At 47.0% G+C, this 17,030-nt stretch overlaps 1 protein-coding gene across 1 annotated transcript in view; it reads left to right on the forward strand.

Annotated features, from left to right (window-relative positions):
- The window catches only part of Myo3b (myosin IIIB), a 326,704-nt gene that overhangs the window by 30,637 nt on the left and 279,037 nt on the right, over nt 1–17,030 (forward strand). The window contains exon 6 of the mRNA XM_087900046.1: nt 2,057–2,202. Coding sequence (XP_087756172.1) covers nt 2,057–2,202 — 146 coding nt within the window. The remainder of the gene's footprint in view (nt 1–2,056; nt 2,203–17,030) is intronic.

Below are 17,030 nucleotides of genomic sequence, written 5' to 3' on the forward strand. Positions count from 1 at the left end.
AAAAATTTCCACTTCCTCCCCTCCTCCCCATACCCTCCCATTTCCCCCACTCCCCTCTCCTCCCCCCCATTCCCTCTCCTCCTCCCTCTCCAGTCCTAAGAGCAGTCAGGGTTTCATGCACTGTGGGAAGTTCAAGTTCCTCCCCTCTCCCTCCAGGTCGAGGAAGGTGAGCATCCAAACAGACTAGGATCCCAAAAAGCCAGTACATGCAGACGAAACAAGACCTAGTGCCATTGTAAATGGCTTCTCAGTTGGCCCCCATGTCAGCCACATTCAGAGAATCCAGTTTGAATACATGCTCATTCAGTCCTAGTCCAGCTGGCCTTGGTGAGCTCTCATTCGATCAGTCCCCTGTATCAGTGGGTGAACGCACCCCTCGCGGTCCTGATTTCCTTTTTCATGGTCTCCCTCCTTCTGCTCCTCATTTGGACCTTGGAGGCTCAGTCCAGTGCTCCAGTGTGGGTCTCCGTCTCTATAACCATCCATCATCAGATGAAGGTTTCCCTCTGGTCCTGCCTATCTTGCTCACGTTTTCCCTCCTTCTGCTTCTCATTTGGACCTAGGGAGTTAAGTCCAGTGTTCCAATATGTGTCTCTGTCTCTATCTCCATCCATCGCCAGATGAAGGTTCTATGGTGATATGCAAAATATTCATCAATATGGTTATGGGCCAAGGCCAGTTCAGGCACCCTCTTTTCTGCTGCCCAGGGAACAATCTGGAGACCTCTCCTTGGGTCTGAGAACCCCTCCAGATTCAAGTCTCTTGCAAACCCTAAAATGGCTCCCCTAGTTGAGATATATACTTCCCTGCTCCCATATCCATCCTTCCTCCCTCCATCTCATTCCCCCAAGCCATCCCCAATCCTCCCCTCTCCCCTCTCCCTAACATCTCCCCTTACTTCCACCCCCCACCCCCCGTGCACCCAAGTTTGCCTGGCAATCTTGTCTACTTCCAATATCCAGGAGGATAACTATATGATTCTCTTCAGGTTCACCTTCTTATTTAGCTTCTCTAGGATCACAAATTATAGGCTCAAAGACCTTTAACTATGGCTAGATCCACTTATGAGTGAGTACATACCATATTCCTCTTTTTGGGTCTGGGTTACCTCACTCAGTAAAGTGTTTTCAATTTCCATCCATTTGCATGCAAAATTCAAGATTTCATTGTTTTTTTTTTTACCGCTGAGTAAAACTCTAATGTGTATATGTTCCACACCTTTTTTAACCATTCTTCTATTGAGGGGCACCTAGGTTGTTTCCAGGTTCTGGCTATTACAAATAGTGCTGCTATGAACATAGTTGAACAAACGCTTTTGTAGTATGATAGGGCATCTCTTGGGTATATTCCCAAGAGTGGAATTGCTGGGTCCTGAGGAAGGTTGACTCCCAGTTTCCTGAGAAACCGCCACACTGATTTCCACAGTGGCTGCACAAGTTTACATTCCCACCAACAATGGATGAGTGTTCCCCTCACTCCACATCCTCTCCAGCATAGGCTATCATTGGTGTTTTTAAGTTTAGCTATTCTGACAGGTGTAAGATGGTATCTCAAAGTTGTTTTGATTTGCATTTCCCTGATCGCTAAGGAGGTTGAGCATGACCTTAAGTGTCTTTTGGCCATTCGGAGTTCATCTGCTGTGAATTCTCTGTTCAGTTCAGTACCCCATTTTTTAATTGGGTTAATATTTTCCTTAAAAAAAAGTTAACAAATCTCCCTGCATCTCAACACTCATAACTGCCACATGAGAATGGAAGGAAGGAACACACAGAGGTATGTCTTGTGAATTTGAGACCAGCCTCAGCCACATAGCGAGACCCTGGTTTCAAACGAAAGGAAAAAGAAAAAAGTCAGAAACCATATCAGATCATGAATCGGTTATGCACAAACAGGGTCTGGAATACAAACACTGCTACTATTCAGTATTAACACAGTCGATGGTACAGAAAATGGTGCAAAAAAGGCAGAGTCCTAAGTTGTTGTTGCTGTTGTTGTTGTTTTAACGTATCTGGGGTGACAGCGGGCTGATGTGCTGTGTCTTGCTTTTGTCTGGTAGGTCATTGCTTGTGAACAGCAGTATGACTCATCCTATGACGCTCGTTGTGACGTCTGGTCTTTGGGCATCACAGCCATTGAGCTGGGAGATGGAGACCCTCCCCTCTTTGAAATGCATCCTGTGAAAATGCTCTTTAAGATCCCAAGGTAGGACACCAGGTGGCGCTCTTGACTCATCAGTGCTTTGTGAACCCGGTCGGAGGGAAGCTCGTTGGCATGCAATTTCTCTCCTAATTTGAGAAAGCCTGATTGTGAGATATGTTTCCTTTTCAAAAAGAAGAGGAAGAACAGGCTTGGAAGGACACAAGGAGGGGGTGTTTCTGCACGATCACATCCCCCCAAGAAACGGTACGAGCCTAGAGCAGTTGTCAACTTACAGCGCGACAAATTTCCCAAGATGTTCATTTTGTGCTTTGCACGAGAGGAACACAGACGCAGTTTAGGACTACGTAGTTGGTCTAAACACCGCTGTTTTCTTTTCAAGTGTCCTTTCTCTGGTATGAGGGAAATTTGGTGGCACACCCAACACATATTATTGAATCCACTCAGATGAGCAGTGACTCCTGTCTGAAAAACATTGTATTATCCTTGCACCTTATTCTTCACCCCTAAGTTTCAGCTTAGTGGGACCAGTCCTCTCAGAGGAGTCTTTGGGGTGATCTAGATGCAAGTGTATTTTCTACTCTCTGTGTTCACTCGGGGTCTGCACGAGAAGTGTGGTTCTTTCACGGAACTGAGCCAAACTGAGCTGCTCTATGTTAGGAAGGTCAAAGGATGGGAAACCCAGCCCAGCCTGGGTGCAGATTGATAGATAATCTTTTAAAGGAAGACTCTGGACAGCGGACAGAGTCACAATACCCGTGTTGACCTGTCCTCGCCCACACAAAGGCACAGCTATCGGCAGCCTTTACACATTTCTGGAGACTGCCATTTGCATTTCTGATTAGGTCTATTTATATGCAGATGGAGCTCTCCAGCGTTCCTCATCATAATATTATCGCTTTAGACCTAATCCAGACGTGAACAAACCAACAACCAATCCTCCCAGAACAGATCAAGTCAGGTTGGTCTTCTTGCCTTTCCCAAAACACAAAGGCAAGCGGTGGTGACCGGTCGAGCAGAGGAAGCTCCTGGCTTTTAAATTAATAGTCTGGTGAGCGTTCAAGGGGAGGCGAGGATTGCAGGAGCCAATAGCAGCCCAGGGAGCAGTAGCAGGTCAGAAAATGAGAAATGAGGCCAGGAAGGATTTCTCTGTGCATTTTGGTATATTACGAGGGCTTGCTCACTGGAGCAACATAGTTTCCCAAAGAGCTTCGTGAGATATATGCACTTTCAATAAGAGAACACCTACATGGCTGTATTTATTCTTTTCTTTTTAAAAAGTATGCATTTGTGTACACATCCACTGTTCAAAAGTCACCCAAGCTGATAAATTCAAGTCAGCTCAGAAGGTGTGTGAATGTGTGTGTCAGCGTGTGCACGAGTGTACACACATTGATTCAATAGACTCTTAGCTTTTAGCTAAGTTCCGTGCCCACAGCCTCTGCTCTCTGGTCGCCCCTATTCCAGCACTCCATTCCCCTCTCGCATCCGGGGAGAAGGCTTCAGATCTAGAATGAGATGACCAAATGCCCTCTCCCTACCTTGCTGCAGAATGGCTCAGAGAACAAGCGCAGCCGAGGAAGTTGGCCTTTACCCCAGCATAGGCTGAGGCTCTTTCCCTGGAGCTTCCTGCCTTTCTCCTTCCTTCTTCCTGTTCAGATGACGGACCAGATATTCTCAGATAGTTCGGCAGATTCTCCGTGCAATTATCTGGACTCAGCATTTGCCATTGTTGCACCTGCCATGGTCTGTCTTCACCTTCTTGGGCTGGAAGAAAAGGATACAATGTAGCCCACTTGCTCAAATCGTATAGCTGGTTTCTTCCTAAACCCTGGGAGAACTCTGTGGATTTATATTCACCCAGTGGTCTCTTTAAGAATTGTCCTCTCAGAATGGAACAGTTCTCTTTGAAGGGTTATGGGTTGACTCAAGCTGTGTGAACGTGTACACTAATTCGAGTACTAAAATGTATCATTTCCTCGGAAGAGCTCTTTGATGGAGAATAGGGAAATTACATTTATTTATTTTTTTATTGGGAGGGCAGGGGAGAGAGAGAGAGTGTGTGAAGAGGTCAAAGAACAACTTTCATCAGTCAGATCCCAAGGGCCGAACTCAGGTTGTCAACCTTGGCAGCAAGCGTCTCTGTGTCACCTCTCTTAACTCCCATTTACATATTTTAAAAATCCGGTTGAATTGTTGACTTTTTTCCATGGGAGTAGGTCCCCACCCCCTGCCCTTCTCTCCCTTCCCTGAAAATAACTTTATTGACAGAAATCCTTGATTCCATTTGACTTCACTCTACCCCTCCCTATTTGAATGTATTTTCGGCGTACTGGAATTTTCTTTAACTAAACAATCATCCATGTCACGATAGCCTGGGATCTAAGAAACTCATGGCTTCTTTCCTTGGATTCCCTACTGGCCTCTTCCGTGCAGTCACTTTATTCCTGGAATTACCCTGACTAAAAGACCCCGTGGGGGAGGAGAAGCAAAGCTTGGCTGAGTCACGGAAGACATGGCTTTCAGAAGTCACAGAGGACTTGTGAGTTAGTGGCCTCCTGGGTACCGCTGAGGTGAGAGCCTCAGATGTCAGTCCAGGCAGTAATTACACAGGTCCCGGGCACTGTGGGAACCATGTAGCAGGCTCTGCATGGATGTGCTTGATCTGGTTCCATGCGGCTTCCATCTGCCTTCCCCACTCTTGCTCGACCTTCGCGGTACAAGATGACAAACAGCAATCGTGACCTGTCTTTGAAATAGCGTGACTCACAGTTCTCCCGACGAGGCAAACACACAGAAATTATCTGCTGATTGGCACAGTAATCACAATCCACTATTTGCTGAACCTGTCAGCATGTGTCATCTTGTCTAACGCCTTTGCTCCAAAAAAAAAAGTCACCCCCTGACTGCCGACGCTGTCTACTGCTCTTTTTCTTTCCTGGAGTTAGAGGAGAGGAAGAGAAAGAAACCATTTCTCTGAGCGTCTGTAGATTCCAGTCTTACATGTCTCCTTCTTGAAGAGGCTATTAAATCTCCAAAGGTTTACAAGGCTTATACAGATGCATGTATACATATCTACATGTTTATGATATGAATATAGTTACATACATGAAACATATATATTTCACTTTAGAGGGGAATCTGTTTCACAGTCATAATTTCACGAATCAGTAGGGTTAAGAGAAATGTACAGTTATGTTGGTCTCGTGGTAACCACGCATCTTTCTTTAGCTCAGAGTCTCTAGTTAAATGATCCTTTTTGTCCACTGTGGGTGGGTTCAGAAAGGCAATGGAGACCTGTGTGGGCTACTGTGTGGGTGTACTGAACAAGCATCGAGAACCACACTGTGCATTTTTTTTCTGGGGGCCCAACGGAGAGTGACTTTGCTCGGTGTCTCAAGATGCACTTCATGCTTCCACTTCAGTCTCTGTAGAAAGAAGGAAAAAGAAGAGAAAAGAAAAAAAGACCCAAGATTCCCAGTAGAAACTGGCTTGATCATTCCGATCTCCAGAGCTGGTGATTGCCTTTCCTGAAGAGAGCTCTGCCTGCAGTGCCCAGTCTCTCGGGAGAGGAGAATGTGTGACAGCCTCTGCCTCGTACGCCCATCACTAAATCCAGGTGTTCCAGAATCGCTGTTCCCAACTGACTGCGTGTCCCAGGGCTGCCACACTAGATTACCGGAAATTCGATGGGTTTGAACAATCAAAACTTATTCTCTCATGGTCCTTCAGACCACAAGTTCAAGGAGCACAGCTGACAGAGCTGTGCTCCCTCCAGAGTCTCCTGGGAAGCTGCTTCTGGTGGCTTTTGGAGGACCTGGGCCTTCCATCTTCTCCTCTGCACTGTGTCTTCCTCTCCATCTCTTCCAGAGGCACGGGATCCCAATGCAGGATGAACACATCTCCAGGGCAACAGTCGTGCCACCATTGCCATAGCTGCGAAGACCCTGGTTCTAATTGAGGTCATAGTCTCAAGTCACAATTCAGCCCAATGCATTAGCCAGCTTTCCTGGTCACTGAATTCCCTGTGAAACTAATTTGAAGGCAAAAGCCCCAAACATTTAGCTAATGGGTGAGAAGAAGCAAATAGGAGAAACAAATGATGAGGAATCTGAGCAGCTGAGACCTTCCAAGTGCTGCTAATAACTATGTAGCGAGCCTAGCATTCTGTGTTTTACCCGCTTGCATGTGAGCCCCACAGTGACCCTGGGAGGTGGATGATGTCACCAGTCCTTTTCTGGGTGAGGTGACTGAAAGCCCCCAGAGGTTCTGCAGCTGGTCCCTGGTCTGCACATAGGGAGGAAAAAAGGATGTGAATCTGAGGAGCCTGACTCTAAAGCCCATGCATTTTGCTAGCACATTGAAATGTTAAACACTCCCCGATTTTACCCAAGCGGCAATGGCTCCAGAGTGCACAGAGACAGATAGGGCATAGGTTCAACCTTTAAGAAGCTTAAGTGTAGCTTCCCGTTCCCATTCCAGATTTTAAGCTGATGCTAGCAACCTAAAAGTCAGAAGCTGTTAGCATCAGTGATTGTGCCAGTCAAGGAATTGAGGACTAGACAGAATGTCATCACAGAGACACACAGGACATGTCTCAGCACTCATCAATTTCTGACCCCCAACCCAGAAACCCACCTCCTTGTCAAGTTCCCCTTCAAGCAACTGCCTCTTATTTCCTAATTTAGAGCATGGAAGAGCTTGAACCGAAGATCTCTGGAATGCGTTATGTAAGAGCAGGGAGATGCTTCAGAACAGCAGTCTTGGCGCCAGAAGTTTCTGCTCATGGCACGCTCGTAGCAAACTGGTATCTGCCAGGCCAGCGCTATTTCTGGAGTAGCCAGCATCTTCCCTCTCGCCACCCTTTGTTTTCTAGTTTTTCCTATTATTTCTTCAGTCAGAAAGCTTACTCTGGGTACTGGGGAAAAAAATCAAAGCCTGTTTCTGGCATCCTGAGCTGGAATGCATTTTCTTACAAAAACAGCATTTTTAAGCATCTATTCAGGAAGAAACCATATAATAACCAGCATTTTCTACTTTGGGCGTGTTATTAGATTTTTGTGGCTAAATAAAGTTTTACAGCCTAGGCTGAAGACTTAGTCTCCACTAGAACATCATGCTTATGTGGGAAAATATTCTCTAAGTTCTAAGCTACCATTACAGAAATGACTTAGAGCCCAGCCCACTGGGAATTTAGGAATGTCCACGTCTTCTGTCTTATGACACCTTCAACTTTATTCTTGCAAACTCAGTTGGATGAGGTACAAAAATAAAAAGACTTGGTTTGGCTTTCAGGGGTGCCTTTTCTTCTGTCCCCAACTTTTACCATTCACTGGTAAAAGTGAAGCATGCAGAGTCTGGGTAGAAGAGGAGAAAAGGAAGGGAAAGCAGACATTGAGAATCCAGGGTCTGGGTCCTCTTGGATCATTTGAATACTGTGGGTGGTGGGGTTCAGGTGGGCCACTCACCCTTGGAATCAGTTGTGAGACTATCTGAAGGTCTTTCTCAGAGATTTGGGGCCTCTAATGGGCTCATGTCCCAAAAGAGAGTCCTGGGGCTGTTTGTTTTTTTTTTTTTTATTTTGCTAAAATACTTTACAAAGTCCTTTAGATCCTGACTTTCTAAACCCACAAATCAGATCATTCTGATATGAGACACAGTGGTCCACACCCACTGCACAGCTGTGAGGGGATGCAGAGACAGTGGTCCACACCCACTGCACAGCTGTGAGGGGATGCAGAGACAGTGGTCCTCATTCACTGCACAGCTGTGAGGGGATGCAGAGACAGTGGTCCTCATTCACTGCACAGCTGTGAGGGGATGCAGAGACAGTGGTCCTCATTCACTGCACAGCTGTGAGGGGATGCAGAGACAGTGGTCCTCATCCACTGCACAGCTGTGAGGGGATGCAGAGACAGTGGTCCTCATCCACTGCACAGCTGTGAGGGGATGCAGAGACAGTGGTCCTCATTCACTGCACAGCTGTGAGGGGATGCAGAGACAGTGGTCCTCATTCACTGCACAGCTGTGAGAGGATGCAGAGACAGTGGTCCTCATTCACTGCACAGCTGTGAGGGGATGCAGAGACAGTGGTCCTCATCCATTGCACAGCTGTGAGGGGATGCAGAGACAGTGGTCCTCATCCATTGCACAGCTGTGAGGGGATGCAGAGACAGTGGTCCTCATTCACTGCACAGCTGTGAGGGGATGCAGAGACAGTGGTCCTCATCCATTGCACAGCTGTGAGGGGATGCAGAGACAGTGGTCCTCATTCACTGCACAGCTGTGAGGGGATGCAGAGACAGTGGTCCTCATCCATTGCACAGCTGTGAGGGGATGCAGAGACAGTGGTCCTCATTCACTGCACAGCTGTGAGGGGATGCAGAGACAGTGGTCCTCATCCATTGCACAGCTGTGAGGGGATGCAGAGACAGTGGTCCTCTCCTGCTGCACAGCTGTGAGCTGGTGCAGAGGCAGCGGGGATTTCTGAGTCACCAGTAATCGCCTTACTATTACAGAATTGTCACAGGACATTTTCCCTTAAGGCCACAAAATACAAGGGAAAGAAATTAAAACTAAACTCTTATTCTTGAAACGTAATGAGTGGGGGTAGTGGGTGCTTAATGGCACAGTAAGGATGGATTTGCCTTAGGGAGTTTTGGTTTCTCTTCAGCAGCCCAAGTTACTTCATTATTGGCCTTTTAAGCAATGAACCTTCACAATCCAAACTTCACTCATAAAGCAAGAAGTACCAGGAGAATTACCGTCATTTAGCATTTATAAACTACCTACTGGCAGAAAGTTTTGATATACTCCAATAGAAAACAATTATCCTTTATGAGCCTTTCTTTTGGATGACATTTCACATCCCATTTTTAGCTAGCATCCTTCAGGATGCCTTGGGTGCATGCCCCTAGTCTGCCTCTGGAATATCCCCTGTACCCAGGACTTAACACTCCATTTCCTAGGGAACCCAGTGACTGGATGCCCCTGGCAGGCATGCCCCGGAAGACTTCCACTCAATGAAACCATTTCCAAATTCTATTCTAATTTGAACCGAGCAGCTGGGGCCATTAGTTCCTGTGGAGGTACAGCTTGCTGCCCCTCTGAGTCCTGGCAGACAGGGAGAATTCGGTTTTGCAACATTTCTTTTGGGGATCAGGTGGCAAAGCCCGAGCAGGTCCTCGGGGACTCCCAGTCCCCATCCAGGCTGAGCAAGACGCTTACCCTGGGAAAATGGAGAGGCCAGAGCTGCAGAGCGTTGATGTGCAGTGTTATCTATGCTTTCTCCCTCATTACCCCTGCTCTCATTATGTTGGCGCCATCCACTTAGGCTAAATCTGACTTAGCCCCGAAATGATGGAGGGATAGGCAAAGAGGATCAGCAAGGAAACAGAGCTCAAAAGAGCACCGAAGAGTCCAAGAACTCTGGCTTCTTCTCAACTCTAGAGAAAGCAGGGGCTCATGGGAAGGAATGGTTACAAATGCCTTCATGGCTTGGCAGAATGGCAGGATAGGCAAGACAGAGATGAAGGGTGATGAACTGGTCACCTGGAGGATCTTTGCGGCAGAAGATGTCCATCTACAGAGAGTCAGATAAAGCCTATTAGAAAGACAATGATGTTTGTGTCAGTTTTCCAGAGCTGTGTAACAAACATCTCTAATTAGTTGTATGATACAACAATAATGTGTTTCTCAGGAATCTGTGGTTCTTTCAGGGCTTCTTCAGATCATGGCTAGACTCCCTCATACATCCGTGATCTGCTGGGGGTTGGGCTGGCACGGGCTGGTCTAGGGTGCCTATGGGTAGAATGATTTAGCTGTGTTCTATGTGGTTTCTTATCCTCTAGAGGGCTAGCCAGGGTTGTTTTCACATTGGTGATAGGATTCTGAGCAAAGATTCAGACAAAGGTAGAGAAATTTCATTAGTTTCTTGCTGTGTCCCTCGGCCAGTCTGTCCCAGGACAGCGAGCCGTTCCACTATCTTCCATTTGTGTAAATCTGACCAAGTTTCTTCATGTCTCAGGTTCCAGCCCCCCCCCCATCAAATGAGGATAGACCCAGTAGTACCAGCCTCATAGTCGGGAGGAACGAACAGATGTGAAGCACTAAGAATGTCTCATGGTAAACGCTCTTCCAGTTTGTGCTGGGTGTTACTAAAGCAAAGGTCTCCAGGGAATAGTCACCCTGAAAGGAATTTTCTTTCCCTGGTAGCTGAGGAATTGAGAGCTCCCCTTCATGGAGCGTCACCCATGAGATCAATCATTTGAAAGTTCAGCTAATTGATTGATGGTTACATTAGGAATTAAGAGAGGATGAAGACAGATACTTGATAAATTTTTACTTCTGACAGAGCACTTCTGTATCAAGGAATTTTACCATTAATATCCATCATCACCATTGCTTTGGAGTTAATAGACACAGTTGGAGATATGCCAACCTCTGTCCCTATGCCCGCACTTGGATACTATGGCAGGAGCTACCTACAGCAGGAAGCAGGCATGTTCTACACCCCAACTTCCACTGTCTACCCTGAATGGAGATGTCATCTTTAGAAGGGACTTGCTTGTCAAGTGTATGGTGGCCTTCTGCTTAACTGATGAGTTATATGTTCTGCCTTGGCAGCCTTTCCTGCCCCTTGGAAGGTTCAACTTTTCCCAGGATTCTAGAATTTTTTTTGCATCCTGAGGTAAGGGGACAGTATCAGAAGTCCCAGATCCAAGACCAAGGACTCAAAATTGAGTCATTTTGTACCCATTTTCTCTCCCAGAGGGAATTGCTTTTCTCTAGCTTAGCCTGGAAAGTCAAAAGCATTGGCAAGAGGAAGCAGAAACCCAGGCCGGGTAAGAGGGCAGAAAGGGAAGCTGGGGTGTTCCTGATGAATTCAGATTTCTCGGCTGGGAGGAAGGATAGCCAGGCACGGGAACACATGGATGAAGCTGCTACCCACTGCCAGGGGCCATAAAAGAGAGGAAGAGAGCAGGACCAGGGCAAGAGGGATGATGAAAGGGAAATGTGCTTCAGGTCTTCTAAGAAAGGATGAAGACAGAGGCTGCCTTCAAACTACCAACTGGTAAGGAATGTTCACACTCGGATACAATCCTGAAAAGAAAGACCGGTGCTCACTAACACGTAGGTTGGCATGAACAAGCCTGGTCAAACTCATGTCCCCATCGGATATGACTGTAAGACTGGTATGAATGAGAATGTTTTGGATCTAATGTGTTTGTATTTTGGGCCCAGGGAAACTCTACTGTGATATCTTTGTGGCCAAATAGGAAAAACAAAAGCTCAAGGGAAGGGGTAGTCATGGCGTCTCACTCCCAGAAAGAGTACCTTGAGAAATACTGATAATGTCAATGTCAGCATACTGGATAGAGCGTGCCCTGGAGGCCTGGGGAGGACATTATTGGTGGTCTTGCCTCCTGAACCATTTGCAAATGTCTCATCAGTTGGAGACCTTGGTGGCCTGTCTGTCACACTTAAATGAGAGGTAGTTGGTATGTTGTTTGAAGGTGGAAATTCTAAAGATCTTAGTCGTCCACCCTCAAGCTGGCTGTCCTTGCCAGGAATGACATTTCATCCAGGGTCACCACACTTACACTGCCCCATCAGAGACCAACTCCAACAGCTCAGATTTCCAACTGGGATCCAGACTCCTGGGGCTGATTCTGTTCCTACTTTGCCACCACTCCGTTGTCACCGCTCCCAGGGGCTAAACCAGGGACCATTCATGAGCAAGAATGCTTTTGCCCTGAGATAGAGGGACCTGCTCAAGCAGTTTCCTTCAGTGCCCTCGATATAGCTGCGAGAGCTCCATAGAGAAGAATGCCGGCAGTCACCAACTGCAGGACAGGACCACCCTCTGCAATTGCAAGTACCCAGAACAGGGTCCTCAGCCATGTGAGCTGCCACGCCTGGGCACCTCTCCCAGAGAATTAAGTTTAATCGTTCTGGGGTCAAGTGTAGCATCATATACATAGATAATTGATTTTGCAAATGTATTTATAGTCATCTATTATTTTATATTTTCCTATTTGCCTGGGCAATTCTGAAGTATAAATCCTTACCTAAAACTCCTCTTAGACCACTGTTGGTACTCTAAAGCTAGGGTCAGCCCTGCAAACGCTTGTGCCTGGCCTGTTCCATGCCCACCCCATGCTGTGCTTTGAGAAACGAGAGTGGGGAAGGTTGGGTGGCGTGAGTTGGCATTGTACAAGTAGAACAAGAGTTCTAGCAAATCGTCAGTGCTGATGGTTATGGAATCAACTGGGCTACACACCCCCAAACCAGATAGGTTGAAGTTCTAACCGCTTATACTTTAGAATGTGGACTGGTTTGGAAATAAGCTCTGGATAGAAGTAATTAGGCTGAGATGAGGTGATTAGGCTGGACTCCTTTTCAGTATAACTTGTGTTCTTATGCAAAGGGATTCATTTGAATATGATCAGAGACTCACGCAGAAGGAAGAGGGTCACTCCGAAAGCCAAGGAAGACAGGGCCCCCAGAAACCAGAAAAAGCAAGGAAAGGCATTTTTCTTGAAGGCTTCGGCAGGTGAACGGCTTTGCAGATGCTTGGAGGACTGTGAGCCTCTGGCCTCCTCCAGATCAGCGAGACACATTTCTGTTGTTCTAAGTCATTGTGATGTTTTTACTGCTTAGTTGCAGCAACTGTAGAGAATGTAACTTGTGCCCTGAAAAGACTCAGCACCTCTGCTGTGGAAGCCAAGGAGGAAGCTAAGTATTAGGGAGAAGCCGACTATTCTCATGCTTTTTGACTCCCAGTACCAACCCCAAGGCTAGGAAAAGAGAATGTTGGGGAACTCGCTGCTCCCCTCAGCTTGGTGTTGAGCCTGCCTTGGTGGCCCATGTGATCTGGCAGAGGGCTCCCCTTCTAGTGTCTTTGCTTTGCTGACAGTGCACGGGTCTGGGTCCTCTTATCTCTTTCTTTTGTCTCCTTCCTTCCGAAGTTTGCAGATTAGCACTTCGGTGTCTATTAAAAAAGAAAAGAAGAATACCCAACTGGAACTAAATACATCTCTCAGCAGAGAAATAGTTCATTGGCTTGGTAATCCTATGTTCTCTAACTGAAAAGGATTTTTTTTTTAAAAAAATCAATGTACTGGCAAAAAATTGCAAGTAAGGAAAGAGTGACCCCCGGGGAATAAAGTTTGCCAAATGAGTTTGGCAAAATGCAAGCATTTCCTAATTAAAACTCTATAGTTCTCCAAGAGTGTGTGTGTGAATGGTGACCTACTTACAGACGGACTGTAAACCGGTGCCAGGACTAATTTATTCAATCATCTGATAAGTATTTGTTGAGCATGTCCTATGGTCATGATACTACTGGATCAGGCACACAGTGAACCACACTAAGTGTTTGCTCTCCTAGAGCTTAAACTCTAGAGGAAGATGCTGAGAAATGATAGACACATAGACAAGCATATCATGATATTTTAAGTGTTGATAAATGCCTGTTGTGGCTTAGATATGAATGTCCCCCCAGAGGCTCCCGTGTTGAAGGGCTAGATTTCACTTCATGGAGGATCTGGAAAGAGAAGAGGTTGCATCAGACAAAAGGGCTCTGATTTCACCAATGGTCTTGAAGTTGGGGCCTGGTTGGAGGAAGCAGGTGCCTGGGAGCATGCCTTTGAAAGAGATCTTGTCTCCTTTACTCTGCCTCATGCTTCTGCTGTGAGGGTCTACCTCCACACAGGCCTGCAAGCAATGGCACAAATGGCACAAGGAAGTCCGGACTATGCCACCTCTGGTCATGTGAGCCAAAACAAATCTTCCCTTGGTTAAGTTCCCCCCCCCCCGCCCTGGGGGAGTTGTTGTGGTGGTGAAAAGTCTGACTAAAAGCGTGCCCATCTGCAGGAAAGAAAGTAGGCTAGGGAAGCAGGGAGTGACGGATGGGGTGGAGTTTGTTACAGTCTAATTTAAGGTAGTATAAGCTGAGGGACAGCTTCTCTCACAAGGCAAAGAGGAAAGTCTCGATGGAGGAGAAGGACAAGACAGAGAAAGGAAGCACAAGACCCTGAGGGATAAACACAGTGGCAGTGTAGGACAGTAAAGAGGCCACGGCGGGGCGTGTCGAGGAACATGGTGGGAGAAGATGCCAAATAGAGAGCTGGGGACAAGGTGTAGCAGAATGGCCTTCTGCATCACTGCAGTGATCTGGATTGTTACTGGGAGTGAACTGGAAAGCCATTGTGCTTTGGAACAGTAAATGGACACAGATCACTGCCATGGAAATCGATCTAGATGTGGACAACAGGAAGTTAGGAGAGGGGGCTGGAGAGAGTGACGCAGAGATGTGACAGGACACTCTTCATGACGGGGTCAGGGGAAGACCAGCCTGAGGCTGGGGCAGAGACGACAAGACTAGAGTTGAATCATGGCTGTAATTCGAAGGTGGGGCTGATGATTCTATTGCTTATAGTTGAGCAGCCAGACAACAGGAACTACCAGTGAGGTGGTTGTGGTGGAGAAGAGAGATGGCAAGATGCCCCAGGCATCCATCTCGGGTGTGGAGATTTGTTAGCTACACAGAGACGCGAGTAGGCAGCTGACAACAGTCTAGAGTTATATGGAGACCTCAACGTGGGAGAATGTAGGCGGCACTTAGTATAATAGCTGCTTGACTCCTGGGGGTTGCTCCCAGGGCTAGAGATGAGACTGGAGGGAGAACCAGGAATGGAGTTGGAGAAGGAGTGATCACTGGGGTAAGGCAAGAACTAAAAGGTATGCTATTCTAAAAGCCAAGGAAGCAAGGAGCCAGGAGAGCCCAGCACTTCTGAATCAAGTAAGATGCAGACAGATCTAGTCTGTGAATTTGATAAAGGTTATTGTTGGAGAATATTTCCTAGAGCCAATCAACACCTCTAGTGCTCTGAAACCAGCTTTTCTGGCTCATTGGTTTCCCCCAGCTTGTGATGGTAAGATCAGTGCTCTACGTGGTGATGCGTCCTGCTCAGCCTTGTCTGTCAGGGCTGAGGGTTGAGGGGTGGGGATGGGATGGACGACCCTGGTACAGTGGCAGGAGGTCTTAGGTTCTGTGTTGACCTTATAAGTAGCCATCTGGAGGGGACTTCAGGCATCTAGGATCGTGACATGTCTCGTCCACAAGCCATAAGTTGACAGAAAGTCACTAAAAGCTGGGTTCAGTCCTATGCCATTCCTCACAGGTACTTTGTGGTGACGATGGTGTCTAATAGTGGACAGCGGAGGAAGGACTAGCTGGGATTAAGGATGTGTTGCCATGAAGGACTCTCTTAAGGCTTTTGCCACCGGATATATTTGTATGGGGTTGTGTTAAAAAAAATTTAAAAAGTGCAAAAGCGCACACATTTTTGCTCTGTCTCTAGAGTCCATCTGTTCAGTAGCTACAAGTGAGCCAGTGCTAGTCTGGTGAACGCTGGTAGTGATGAGACTTAGAGCAACAGAAGTCTGTTCCTCTGTCAACCTTGGAACCCATAGTGAGCTTAGGTATGACACACAGCTGTCCTTGATGCCCCGCCTTGATGCTGCCTGCGTGAGTCACTGCAAAGGCCACCTTTGCTGTTTCCTTTAGCTACTGCAGCATAGTAGAAGAATGATCTAGGTCAGGACTTAGAGCTCCCATGTGAGAGAAGGAATCACGGCCCCAGGAAAGGTGAACATTTACCAATAAGCCACACCTCCCAGGTAACCATTGTATCAAACTTAGACCTTTGGTAAGTTTCTTAGTGATGTCTCCTTTGCTGTGCTAAGTACTACAACTGAGAAGCCTTATGGATGAGTTTATCTGGGGCTTGCTTCCGGTGTCAGAGGGTTAGGGTCCATGGCCGTCACATTGAGGAGCATGGCAGCAGACAGACAGGCATGTTGATGTGGCCTAGCCGAGAGTTTACATCTTGAGGCAACAGCTATGAGGCAGAGAAATAGAGCAGGGGAGGGAGTGAGCTACTGGGAATGGTTAGACTTTTGACACCTCAAAGCCTACCCCCAGTGATGCCACACCTCCTAATCCTTCCCAAACATTTCCCTCAACTGGGGTCTAGGCACTCGCATATATGAGCCTGTAGGGGCCATTCTTGTTCAAACCACCACAGTAAGTTTTGTTGCCTTGCTCTTATCCACCAGCCTTCCCTTAGCTGAGTTTGTATGGTAAATGTGAGAGAAGAGACAGAAAAGAATTTTACATGGAGTATTATCTCAACTCATTCTTAGCCCCAGGAAAGCAATGCTATACAGCTTCCCAGACAGGGAGACCAAAAAGCTGGTATTCACCAGCAATGCACAAGTCCTGACTGGGACTGTCTAAGTGACTTCTCTCGGCCAGGCATTGGCTTCTGTGGTTGCATTGTCAACAATCCAGAAGTAAGAATGGTTCCTTCCACTTTCCTCCTGGTATTGCTTCAAGGCGTAGGGACTGGGTGGGACTCAGGCGACACAATGGTGGTAAATATGTGAGCTCTAATGCCTCTAATTGGAAAGTGGCATAATCTTAAAATAAATGTTATTACTTTGTTTCTCGACAATGCACACGTTTCCTTTCGACAAAATGGAATCATGTAGGTAGACCATAAATCTCTTGAATAGGGCCCTCTGGTGCCTACGGATACAGATAAATCACACTGAGCGGACGGTGAACCATGAAATGATTCTGTTAGCATGTCATCTGTCTAGAATATAGTTTTCAGATCTCCAGCAGAAGGGTCCAAACCATGGAGGTGCGTAGCCTAACAAAGATTGTGCCTACATAGGCCTTTCTATTCTCCTCCACTGCTGCCTGGATCTAAGGGTGGCACCCTGCTCGGGGGAAAAAACACAGCTGATGAGGGGAATCAGCCAGGACAACAGGTGACAGAGACAGAATGTCCTTAACCCTA

The sequence above is a fragment of the Myodes glareolus genome, chromosome 21 (genome assembly GCF_982192425.1).
Source record: "Myodes glareolus chromosome 21, mMyoGla1.1, whole genome shotgun sequence".
NCBI lineage: Eukaryota > Metazoa > Chordata > Mammalia > Rodentia > Cricetidae > Myodes > Myodes glareolus.